Source organism: Ursus americanus, chromosome 10 (assembly GCF_024610735.1).
Source record: "Ursus americanus isolate L20-20 chromosome 10, mUrsAme1.1.p, whole genome shotgun sequence".
Lineage (NCBI taxonomy): Eukaryota > Metazoa > Chordata > Mammalia > Carnivora > Ursidae > Ursus > Ursus americanus.
The window spans coordinates 29050800-29064607 of NC_142136.1; the positions used below are offsets into that span (position 1 = coordinate 29050800).

At 36.2% G+C, this 13808-nt stretch overlaps 1 protein-coding gene across 1 annotated transcript in view; it reads right to left on the reverse strand.

The window, feature by feature from the left end:
• The window catches only part of SCEL (sciellin), a 103564-nt gene that overhangs the window by 23081 nt on the left and 66675 nt on the right, over positions 1–13808 (reverse strand). Inside the window, exons 19-25 of the mRNA XM_087865060.1 lie at positions 10354–10413; positions 9652–9711; positions 8697–8756; positions 6343–6405; positions 2416–2475; positions 2213–2272; positions 2018–2074 (exon numbers count right to left, since the gene is read on the reverse strand). Coding sequence (XP_087721186.1) covers positions 2018–2074; positions 2213–2272; positions 2416–2475; positions 6343–6405; positions 8697–8756; positions 9652–9711; positions 10354–10413 — 420 coding nt within the window. The remainder of the gene's footprint in view (positions 1–2017; positions 2075–2212; positions 2273–2415; positions 2476–6342; positions 6406–8696; positions 8757–9651; positions 9712–10353; positions 10414–13808) is intronic.

A 13808-nucleotide genomic window follows, 5' to 3' on the forward strand; every position in this document is an offset into this window, starting at 1 on the left:
ACATTATAGTTACAGGTGGCTGAGCCAATTGAATGAAGTCACTTTTTTCAAATCAGCAGCTTTTCTGTTTGTCTGTTCTGCTCTAATTCTTGAACAACCTGGCTGATTATCATTAAAGCTGGTGTCACTCCTAAAGAACAGTCAGACATTGCTTAGGTTAGATTCGTGGATCAAGCTGCCTTCTGAAAGCAACATGATGGCCAATATTTTTACATTTCCTTTTTTTAGGAATCTCATCCAGATAAGGAAAATGTCTTCTTTCTATAGAAATTGTTTTAGAAGTTGCTGAAATACAAACTATCTTTTTATGAAATTAGTGTCTTCTAATAAACAAAAGGCAAAAAAAAAAACAAAAACGCTTACGAGAAAGTTGCCATCATCTATCAACAGAGCACATTTGCCAGAGGGAGGGAGGGAAGGAAAGTGAGAAAAAGGGGAAAGTGTGTGTGTGTGTGTGTGTGTGTGTGTGTGTGTGTGTGTGTGTGTGTGTGTATGTGTGTGTGTGTGAGATAGAGAGAGAGACAGCGACAGAGACAGAAGTACATTTTGTGGAATCAGCCACAGAGGGAAGAGCTGGCTACGTAACCACTGTCAGTGATCCCGTGTGTGGTCAGTAAACCTAACCACTTCCAACACGGTGGGGAACCTTCTACTACTGCTACAATGGAAAGAAAAATCTGTCCCCACCAAAACCACTATGAAGAAATGGTTTTACTTCACAAAGATATTTCCATACAATTCTCAGTGGCAGCGTTGACAGCAAAAGTCTGCTGTTATTTCAACTATCAGGAAACCTCTAGGAGACAACTACTTTCTTTCCTCCCTGTCACTTTAGTGGTAATTTTCTAGAATAAATGTTTCTAATTGTAATCCTTTGGCTGCAGGGTGGGAGGGGGACTTAGAAGGGAAGAGACTGTGGGGAGTATGAAGGGTAGAAAGAAAAGGGGAGTGTGAACTGTTTTAGCCACAGATTTTGTCTTTTTCTTCTGGATAGTGAGTGACATCAGAAGGGCTTGAGTTTGATCTGGGATGTGTTTTCTTTCTTAATAAGGTCATTAATGTCTTTGAGCTATAGTTTCCTCTTCTATAAAACAGGGTGCCTGAATATATTACTCATGGGGTAGTTGTAAGGATGAAATGTATAGAGATTGCCAGTCACACAAGAGGTGCTGGATAAATGCTACTCTTGGCAGGGATGGCTCTTCAAGAGCCTTTGCATCCCCCTGCTCCAAAGACCCCAACAACACAGTGATAAAAACATACAAACAGAAACAGCAAAATCATGCACTAATATAGACAATATCTAGGAGATATAAGAGCTGGGCCAATGAGTGTACTACACGGTCTTCTTTCTTCCAGCAGGTCCACAACACTTTCCCATATGTTAACTTGCTTTCTTGATCTTAGACTATTGAGACTATGGTTCTCAGCTCTATGTTTATCATGATAAACAATCTGAATTCTAATAAATGCACTCTGGTGCATTATCTATTATTATCTTGTTGTTTATTAATAAAGCCCTTTAGGTGAAAGGTATCACATAAAGATAGAAAATCACAAGATATTTGCAGAACTCAAAATGCAAGTTCACGGATAAAATCTGCTGTAATATTTTGTGAGCCCCCACCAGCTGTGGATCTGTGATTTTTGAGGACCCTAAATATCCTTTCTGATTCTCTATAGTCGTCTATATAAGCCACCAGTTTGGTTCAATTTCTCAAAATACTTTTTCTTCCTATTTGACTGCACTCAGTTTTCATTTCAGCCCTAACACTCTATTTGCTACAGACAACGAACATTGAATTACTGCAAATAAAAAGTACAGAACAGAGTCAATAGTGCAGTTGATTCCTGAAGAGGGCAACATGTTTCCTTGCTGACAGGAGACACATGAGTTATGATTGTGCCTTCATTTGAACAGTAAAGAAAAAGAAAAGGCTTCTTTGAGAGAGAAGGAAACAAAATTCCTAACTAGAACCTTGAGACCACTTCCAGATAGCTAGGCAAAGTCATTTACCGTTCAGGGTTGCTGAGAGCTGAAGATTTCACTTTAATGAGATTGTCCAAGCCTTCACTGTTTGAAAGAGAAAAAAAAAAGTTCAGAGTAGGGATAAGGTTTTTGGTTGGGCGAGGTCGATAAAGCAACATTATAAATCCACTGCAGCCAGGGGCAACAGATGAAAACACAAAATGACTGCTTTTATCTGATTACCTCTGACTGCTTCTGGTCACTGCAGGGCTCACTTTGATGAAGTTATCCAGATCCTGGTTTCTTTAAATAGAAAAATAAAAGGAGAGCAGGTTATGGATAAAGTTCTTTTGGCAGGAGCATTCAGGTTACAAATCAGCTTGAAATAATGATAAAACAAAACGTTCTTCCTAACCAAAGCACAGAAATGAATACAGTTCTATTACCTCCGGTTGTTGGTGAGAGTTTCAGGATTCACTCTGATGAGCTTATCAAGATCTTGATTTCTTTAAGTGGAAAAAAACAAATTAAAGCAGCTTGTGTTAGAGATAATGCGGGTCAAGTTGGTTGAAATTAGAAGAAAGGATAAGCTATCTTATCCCTTAGTATGATATATACTAGTTTGGCATAGAACAGCCTTGAAATAAGTTTTCTAGCTAATGTAGGAGGGACAAATGATGCTGGATTAGAAGAGAAGCTGCTCTGACTTAACACACGTCATAGCCAGAGCACAACCACGAGGGCACACTGGCAGGCGTTCACAGCAAACATCTGGTGATTAACAACTTTGCAGTGTTTTAACATTAGAAAGATACACGCTGATTTTAATGTCCTTTTCCTTGTTATTTTTAAGATCATATTCACCAACTGAAGATTCTTTTTTAATAAGCTCTAAAATTGGGATTATACTTCCTAAGGCTTGGCATGGAGAATTCCAGCAATCCATTAAATTGGTGACTTTTCCTTCCTTTACAATAACTAAAAAGCTGAACTGAATGCAGCTGTTCATGGTCAAATGACTTACAGACTCTGAGGACTGCCCAGTTCCTACTGGAAGCCCCACCAGTTTCTTTTCTCAATCATGAACAGTATTTCTTCCCACATAGTTAGCTCCCATTCACTGCCTCCGTGTAATACCTTGTTTTAAGGGCTAGCAAGTGATGATTTTTTGAAGTGTTCTTTTAAACCCCTTTTTAATATTTATTCAGAGAAGTAAAATAGCCCGTCATGGCAAGAAATTGCAGGACTGAGAACACCTGCTTTTCAGTTCCATCTTGGACAACAACCTGCCTGTCTCCCCTTCTTGCCCCCCGCCCCCAGCAGTCCTTTTTCCTTATAGAAAAATAAGAGACATTTTACCTGTCATAAAGATTGAAACAAGGTTAAGAACTGAGCGGGAGCCATTTAGAGCTTCATCACCAAAACGTTCCAAGAAAAGTTCTGCATTTCCCTCCCCCAACCCTAATATTTCCATCGAATGTGCTTCCCAGCTCCTGGCTTCACTCTGTCTCTTCTTTCCATCGTCATTCGCAGATCTTCATGGTAGACAGAAAGCCGCTAACTGAATTTTCACTGTTTTGAATTATCTCCAATAATAGTATTTGCAATTAAAGATAATCAATTGGAGTCTACAAATACTATTAAAGGAATGATTAACATATGACAGCTATCCAAAATATAATTTCCTTGCATGAACTGATATAAAGTTCAACCGTGCCTAAGAGACAATAATCTCTAACGTGATGTTATTATACACCTTAAACTAATGTAACACTATGTTAGCTACACTGGAATTAAAATAAAGTAAAATAAAGTGAGGTTAATTTCATATATTAGAAGAAAAAGTACAAAGAATAAAACTTTGTAGAGGAGATAATATATTCAAAGGCCACAGTCTTTTAACATATAAATTAATCACAATATTTCTTAGTGTAACTACATGTAATATTCGTGTACCAGCATAATTAGAGTGAGCTGTACACACAACCATGAGAACTTTCATTTTCACTGTTCTGATGAGCACAGAAAATCTGATTTATCCAACAGCCTAGAACAGTGATATTCAAATTACTGTTTCATAAAGCCCATTAAGAAATACATTTTGTATCATAGCCCAATGCTCTCTTTTCAGATAGACATACACAAGCAAACACAAATTTCATTAAATAATACCTTTACTACAGAAGAACTTTCATATTTTCCACTGTAATTAATTTTATTTAATTGGGAAAAATGCTGATTGCCTCTCACTACATTAATTACAAGACCCTTTAATGGGTTTTGACCCACAGTTTGGGAAATCCTAGCTTAGAAAATATGGAAATGTATGCTATGTTCTACCACTACTCCTAAAAAGACAGCACGGTGTTTTTAACCAAACAAAGATCTCGGTGTCAGTTCTGAATTGCCTTGATTGATAGCATCATGCAGTTTATCTCAATGAATTGAAAATAGCAAAATTATAGACTTTTTTTTTTTAGGCCCTGGATCCCTGCACACACAGGAATCTTACATCTAAAGTTTCTCCAGGAAAAATGTAACATTCTTCCTACTCAAGTGACTGCTTTCATTTGTTTGGCCTTAAGGGTGTAGTAAAGAGATATATTTGAATATATTTAGCTGTTATTACCTCCATGTAGTTGAAGAGGTGTAAAGTGTTACAGTCATTTGCACATTTGTGCCATTGTCACATATGAAGCCATATTTCAAAGGACCCTGCAGAGCAGTAAAGGACACTTCCTGGCTGTCGCATGGCAAGAACAACAATCCTAGCTTTATAAGCCTCCACTATTTCTGGAGGTGCTGAATTAACTTTGATTTATTATAAGATCAAAGTTTGTGTGCTGTGATTTCAAGACCAGGAGTTGGTCTGGGAATTAGTAGAACTCACAGGAAACTATGAAATTTTTGCCCCTGGCCTCAATATTTTCATCTGTAAAGTGAGGAGACTGGACCATTTCTAAGAATCTACCTATCCCTAACAACTTGTACTCCTAGGAAGCTATGAATATGAACTTGACTGCCTGTCATATTTATTAAATTAACTATTCAATGTCTCTTTTTCTTTTTAAAGGCAATGTCCTGACAATGCATTCTATATTCAGCAAGCAGAACATGAGGGTTCCGAAATGTAATATATTAAATTGACAACCTATTATTCTCTTGGAGTAACATCTCTGTGCCCCCAGTACATAATTAGCTTTAATCTATGATAATTGCCTGCTGTTAATAAGATTGAGTATGTCTACTGAATTCTCTTTCTGGCATCCCTGGCCTATAATTATACCTAATGTGCAACTAATGATACCTAGTTGTAAGCTTCAAACCCAGTAGGTGCTCAGTAATTATTCACTGCCTAGCCGATCACAGAACTACTACCAGCCTTCCACCACTTTTCTCTGTGATCCTGGTCAGATCACTTAACCTTTGTGAGTCTGTTTCCTCTTTTGGAAATGGAATAGGTTTGACTGGGACAATGGTTTTCAAAATTGTTCAAACTAATGGGGCTGGGAGTTCTCTGAGGATCCCTCCTTCATCTCTAAATTTTTGCACTTTTATATGTACCAACTAAACTCAATAAGGGAAATCATGAGACCACTGTAAATATATATATATATATATATATATATATATATATATATATATATATATATATATATAAAATTATATATTTAAGAGATTATATATAAGGTTATATATATGAGATTATATATATATATGTATATATATATAAAAGAGATTATATATAATAAAGGAGTAGTATGTAACAGTATAAAAATCCTCATATAACCAGAGACAAGTGTGAGTTTTATCATCTTGCAGATACTACCTAAAGAAATAATAACTTTTAGGTCTATATCTTTGCTGGGAGCATCAAACCATCTAAGAAACAATATACCTCATAAAATTTCCACTGATTACCGGAAAACACTCTTTAAAAATGAAGTACATGTTATTGCTGATGATGAATCTAATAAGGTGTTCTAGGTCTTTTTAAAAAATTAACTATTAGGAATACATTTTCATCAGTTCCAGAGACAAAGATATTAACATCAATACTACAAAGAAAAAATAAAACAAATATAGCACATGTTCCCACCCCAATCACTCCTTTCAGTTGCTTTACTTGAGGCCAAAAGAAGTGAATTCACCACCATATTATTTTCTCCAGTGACCGCTCTTTCTTGCCAGTAACAAATAGAAAGTTATTTCCAGAAACATAAAAATTGTGAAGGCTTTTCAAGATCTATATTCAGTTTGCCCACAGAATGACTGTAAATCAGATATATTCAGATTGTAAATCATTTATATTCAAATTGTGCTTAAAGAGGAAAAAAACAAAACAGAAAAAACACATAACGCCTTTCTCTTACCTAGCCATGTTTTTGACAGCTTTGGGGCTTACATTAATAAGTTCATCAAGACCTTCTTTCCTGCTAAAACAAAATAAAAGTTCAAATTTCACTGAAAATCTGCAAATTTTATGACTGACATTTTTTCTTTTGACACATGTGGATCATACAACAGGATCCTAGATCAAAAGTAATGTTTACCAAGTTTCTACTTTACAAAGTTTTTAAAAATCTTCAAAACAACCTACTGAGGTAGATATTACCATCCTCTCCTTAGAAATAAGAAACTGAGCTTCATGGAAGTTAAGGCTCTCTTTGGGGGCAAGTAGGAAGAAGTGACAGAGGATGAACCAGGTTTGGAACCATAGCAACAGGACCCCAACTCTCATGCTCCTTCTCACTACCATCCTCCCTCTATGTTCACGGTAATTCCTTGTATCTGCACCATGTTTTTCACCATCATCACAGTAATCCTGAGAGAGGTACCTTGGAGTTACTCTGTCACGCTTTTCTTGACCTTTGGCCCCAGATATAATGAGTCTTAACCCCTCCAGAAGACAGAAATATGTTCAACATCACACGAAAATATTCTGGTCAAGTATAAGAATGCTATGTCACCAAATTTCTCAAATCATTTAAAAACTAACCCGTGTTTGTGAAGGAGTAGGAAGTCAATATTCTTTGGTTTATTCAATTTTATGAACTAACGATTTATTAATGATAAATTTACAGTAATGACCTGGTTATGCTGTGATTGTGTCAAAATGGATTTCTCAAGTAGTAATTATACAGAATTTGCTTCATTATTGTAATGAAATAAATTGAAACAATGAAAAAAGAAGAGTCTATCCAGCATCATTACACATCAACAAATCAATTTGTTCTCATTTTTTTCATGTCCCCTTTTAGAAAGCCCTTAGCCAAATGATTAATCTTATTTTTTGGCAAAAATTGGAGACTTGCTCTGGAGTCTTCAATAATCTTGAAAAGTCTACCTTGTGTTTGCTGAGGGAATGTGTTTGGATCCTTAAACAATGATGCAAGTTGCAATAGCTGGTAAAATAAATTAAAATCAATAATAATCTGTACATTTGTTCAACTTCAATATTACATTAAGAAATTATTGTTAACTTAAAACTTAATCAGGGATGCCTGGGTGGCTCAGTCAGTTAAGTGTCTGCCTTCAGCTTAGGTCGTGATCCCAAGGTCCTGGGATCGAGTCCTGCATCAGGCTCCTTGCTCAGCAGACAGCCTGCTTCTCCCTCTGCCTGCTGCACCTCCCCTCCCCTGCCCCCACTTGTACTTGGTGCTCTCTCGCTCTCTCTCTGTCACACAAATAAATAAAACCTTTAAAAAAAAACTTCACCATTACTTGAATTCTTTTTGGCCCTATGTAAAAGCAGGTGGCTATGAATTCATATCTTACACAATTAAGTATATATGAGAATTTAATTTAGTTTTATTCTTGTTTCTTTCAAGACCTCAAATTTAAATTGCTCTTAGGCTTTTTGTTTTCCGTATCATATTTTGTAGTAAAATTAGCATTTGGGATGTTTTGGGAACAAGAGAAAAACATAAAATTGTTTATCATTTCCATGTATACCTTGCTTCCCTCCCCTCCAAAAAATAACAAAATGAATAGCAAACAAACAAGACAACAAAACCTGGGACTTTTAAAAAACAGAGTTCTTTCCCGATTCCAAGGTATGCGGGTAATATATATAATGTGAACGTGTAACATTGAGGCTACTCTAAGATATTAATTAAATCACTTCAGAATTGCACTTCATGCAAGGCTAAATCAGAACAAGGAAGACTTTTGGGTTTCATGAATTGCTTTTATTCTAAACACCCAAATAGACAATCATAGTTCTAAAGAGACATTTCTATTATCACAATGGGCTCTCATACCAGCACTAACCCTAAAGGCCTAAGCAAGTTGCCTAATTTGGTATACATTATTATTGGACATTATGTTATATATCCTGATGATAAAAAGGCCAGAAAGTTTTGTATCACTTAAGGAATCTTTAGAATTAACTTGTAAACTAATTTTATCATGTCCATATCCTTTCAGGTAAACTATTGCATTCTATTATGTTGAACTATTATGCTGAAATAGAATTATGTTGAAATCCCAAGCATGGAACACAAATCCCAGATTGATAAGAGATATTATAAGAAATTCTTTTTCCTCCATTAAAGCCCATAGACCGGGAGCCCTGAGCAAGGACATCAACACTAGGTTTATGACACACAAAAGCTGTTGGATTTTGGGTCCTGTCACTGGTTGTCTCAATTCTAGAACAATGAATTACATTTTTTTAAGTTAAATAGAAAAAACCAGACAGATCGAAGAGTTCCATGAACCTCACCTTTGGTTAGTTCCGTTTGTTTCAGGAGACACTTTGATGAGACTGTCAAGACTTTGGCCCCTTTAAAGTGTGGAAGAAACGATCAGATCAGTGGTTGATTTATATCATGTGATTGCAAATATTAAAACCAAGAAACATTTTTTGTTATAAAAATATTTTGTTATAAAATATTTATGAATACAGAGACCACCTCAAAGGATTGAAGTTTTCCAGTGCTATGAATATATATTTTTGGACCTAACTACTGCTGCATAAAAAAAATAAACAATAACCAACTGTTTTAGAAAATTCATGATGTGCCAGACACTGTTCAAGCGATTTTCATGATTTATATAAGTGAATCCTCACATCAATCATTCAATATAGGAAGTATTATGATCCATTTTCTCAAAGGGAAAAACTGAGACACAGAAAGATTAAGTGAAAGCAAAGTAATCTAACTCAAGAGCTCTTGCTCTTTCCATGATACCAACCATTGTACTGGCACTTAGTAATTGCATTAGCATTGAAGTGACTAGACAGCTCTTGGCCCAATTTCCTTACTGTGAGGACAAGGAAACTGAAGCCCAAATAGGGGAAGTGGCCAATTGCATTTTGCACAGTTAGTGAGGGCAGAGCCAAGGCCTAGACCCACATCTATGGTCTTCCATCTAGTTCTCTTTCCCCACTCCTATGCCATCCTCTGCTTGAGAAGAATAAACAAATCAATGAACATAAGTGTCTTGTCCATTCTTGGAAATCAACTGTACATCTTATTAATCAAAGTTTATCTCCATTTTATTAAGAATTAGTTGACCCAAATCTTCAACATTTTAGATATGAGGTCGTGGAGGTCACAAGACTTTTCTTGAACTATTATTGAGTTCAGTGCCAGTCTGCTAAAATGTTAATTTAATTATGTTTTTAAGCATTGGTATGTGTAAAACAAAAAACCCAGAAGCATATTAAATCTTACCCTTGCATAGTTTTTCCTGTTCTTGGAACCACTTTGATGAGGTTATCAAGATCTTTGGAACTTAAAAACAAAAAACCAAAAATGGTAAGTAAAAATGGAATTAAATCAACTAAGTATTTAAAAGATATATGTGCTCAAGATGAATTTTACTATTAAGTTTTGAGAAAAATCAATACTAATCTTTGTCCTTAATTTTAAAAGTACAAATTTTGACCTCCATACAAATCATCAATATATGGCTCAGATTCCTATTTACCCTCAAAATAAAACCAGAACATTAGGTCAATACTGAGCTTTTAAAAAATCAATCGGCAACTATGTAATGATATGCCAAAAACTTTCACCTGCCCCCCACAAGTATTCCATCTAACATGGTAGCTGTTACTAAACTATATTTTGTTAATAATTTCCCTGTATAGTGCCTTCTTGCTTTAAAGGGATTTTGTAGCCGTTATTTCACTCGATCCTTACAACAACCAAGTGACAAAGGTAGACCAGGCAGTGATAAACGATCCTCATTTTATAACTAAAGGAGCCTCAGCTCAGAGTGTTCAAGGGACTTGCTCGAAGACACCCAGCTGGGGAGTAATGGATTTCAGGCGTTGTGATTCCAACCCAAAGATTTTTCCCACATCGCTTCTCTGATGAGTGCCACAAATTGATGCAGGTGGGGAAGGAAGAAAGATAAGACATAATCTTCACCCTGCGTTACTTCTGTTTACTTCAGGAGTCACTTTGATGAGATTGTCAAGGCTCTGGCCCCTTTAAAACAGTGAAGAAAAATGATGAGGTTAATGATAGATTAACACCAAATGAATAACGCTATTTATTAAAACTCAGAAACAGGCTAAACACTGAGATCATGCCAAAGAATGGAAGATTGTTAAAAGTGACTATGCAGAAGTACGTAGGGATTTATACATCTCCGAGACTCAGTGAGACAATATTTTAATCTTGGAGCCTTTAGGCCAGTTGCAAACACTGTCCTGGGACTCTTTCTCTATTATGATTCATTTAATGCTATGCTCTTAACCTTTGCCAGGTGCACTGAACATTTTGTCACAGTCTATATACACATCTCAAGGAACATTCCAGAAAGCACATCCTCTTAATATCAAGCTCCAGGCTGTGGGAATTTAAAATCAGCTTTGGAGAATCCATATTTTATAAAATTAACATTCATTAGCAGGTTTTCTATTCACAACACTGGATTAAGATTAATATACCAATCTGTTGAGGTCCATGTTATACAACCTGGTATCTGTGTCTGGTACTTATAACTATGTGTTCAAACTACAGATTTTGACTAGTTCTGTTGGCAACAAATAAAAAGAAGATTAAAATCTATAGAGTTCTGAAATGTAAGCTATATTTACTATAATATTTACTACAATAAAAAATGTATTTACTATAACAAAAAACTCCATGTAGTCACTCAAAACATGTCAGTATTTTGTTGTTACCCTTTAATATTTCTGTTTCTGATCTTAATGGAATTTTGCTTTTCTTATTGTTTCTATGTGTTTTCCGCATACCCAGCACAAGCCAATGCCCCTCTGATTGACAGAGGATGCCACATGGGTAAAGGACACCCACAGAAGGTACACCCTGCTTCTCCATGCCCTGTGGCCCTACTAAGATTGTATTACAAAGTCTCTGAGGTTGCATCTATACAACATCAAAGATACAGATATTTGGAAGCAACCAGATGTTGACCCAAGTTTTTACTTGTATCCAGATGTCTGAGAATGTATATACCCAGGCTAAAAGCAGCAATTAAAAAAAAAGGGGGGGGGACCTTTACCATGCAAATTGAAACAATTAACCCAACAGAAGCAACTACTCTATCCCGGAATATCCCTCATTGATTTTTTTTTTTTTTTACCTCTTGTTGATTTTTGCCTAAATGAAATATGTGAGATTTGAATGCCAGAGTCTGAGAAAAAAAATTCCCAGAATTCTATTTCCAGATTGGAGTACTTAGAAAGGATAAATAAATAACAACAGTAAGCATTGTAACCTCTCCCTTGTAATACTTGATTCTGGAGTTCTCTTTGCTTATATTGCCAAGAACTTGATCTCTTTAAACATATTAAATAAAGCACACATAAGTGAAATGTTATTTAAATCTCATAGTAAATAAAATCAATAAAGCAGAGTGTGCTAATTAATGTATTTAAAATAATATTTTGCGCTAAACTGTGAATTAATGCCTCATATACATCCTCAGTATTCTTTCATTCTTTCAATCTACAAATAGTTATGGAAACCTATGAATAATACAGACATAGGCTTTGCCCTCATAAGTCTTCCATTCTAACTTGGGAAGAGGCAGGCAACATACAATCAAACATATGAACGAATGTTGCAATTCCAGATAACAATATATGCTCTGAGGAAAAGAAGGAGTGCCTGGGGTTGGAGGAGGGGTTGGTCACAATTATAGTCAATAGTCAGAAATGACAAGATGGGGGTAAAGCAGTCCCAAAGTGGGAATAGCATATGCAGAACTTGTAAGGCAGGAATGAGCCAGGAATAGAAAAAAAGATTAATTTGGCTGGACTGTATTGAACAAGTAAGAGACCATTGCTGAGGGTTAGAATTGTATTCTACCTGAAATGGAAAAACATTGTAATTTTTTAATAAGAGAGGGAACATGATCTAGTCTTACTTTTAAAAGATCTACAGAACTTAATTACGTGTAGCGAAAGAAAAAGACAATTATTGTCCCTAAAAGCTCTCAGGAAGCACACACACACACACGCACACACACACACACACACACACACACACACTATGCATACTCCCAAACATGACATGGATGTACACACGTAAACATCCATGTACATATGAACTCATATACATACCAAAGCATACAGATATATTTATGCTTATGTCATGCAAGCACATGTGCACTTTTATGCAACCACACACAGGACATTTGCGAAAACATGCACACACTCATAAAACATTTATTTGCATGTATACACATGTGCACACATAGACATGCACACACACACCAACATATGAAAAACAATAGGTGATGATTTAAACTACTCTTTCAAATAAAAATTAGAAAGGAAAACGGATTTTTCTTGGCAAATCAAAGTAAATGAAATATTTGAACAGTACCTATATCATAAAAGAATATAATTCACCTGAATATTATTGCTAACAATTACTTGTATCTACTGTGTGCCAGGCATGATAGTGTTATGATCCCTATTTTGTGGATGAGTCAACTGAACCATGAGGACACAGCTAGCAAGTGACCAAGCCAAAATTTGAACGCAGAATTTGGGCTTCCTGCACTGGTTACTTTCCTGGACCACCCAAGAAGCCAAGGAAATCCATGCTTTCTTCTCAGTCTATTAGATACAAATACAAGTCTCAAACTCCCTGGGTCACTGGGCCTCTGACCATGTCATGCTGCTGAGAACAGAACAGCCTGACAGTGTGCGCACCAGCTTTTCAGCTAGCTGAGTCCTTGCTCTGCTGACTGGGCCTGCAGGCATCAGTGACACATTTTAGAATCAACTAATAATATCATGTACTGAGTTAACTGAATGGAAAGAAGTTCAGAGGAAACCACATGGAATTATTTGGTGCACTGTTTTCAGCAACATACCAACAAGCTCAATTTCAAATATATTCCATCTGCTTTTTAAAAAGTAAAAAGCAGAAGGACGTAAGCTTTCCAGATTTACTTGACAGCTCATGGGTAGTAGAAGTCTTTTAATGAAGTACACTTTGTTAAGCTCTTCATCCTTAAATATACACTACACTATGGAGACACATACGCACTACACACAAATACACCAGACATGCACGCCTCATTCCCACATGAACACATCCACATCCATCCATCCACACACACGACTTACGTACATCCACATCCATGCACTTACATATATTTGCACTGTGTGAATACACACATACACTTAAATATATACACACATTTTGACGGTTAATTTCGTATGTTAACTTGACTGGGCCACAGAATGCCTACTTTTGGCCAAGCATTATTCTGGGTATGTCTGTGAGGGTGTTTTGGGGTGAGATTAACATTTAAACCTATAGACTGAGTAAGGCAGACGGTCCTCCTGAACATAGTGGGCTACAACCGGTCAGCTGAGGATTGGAGTAGAGCAAAAAGG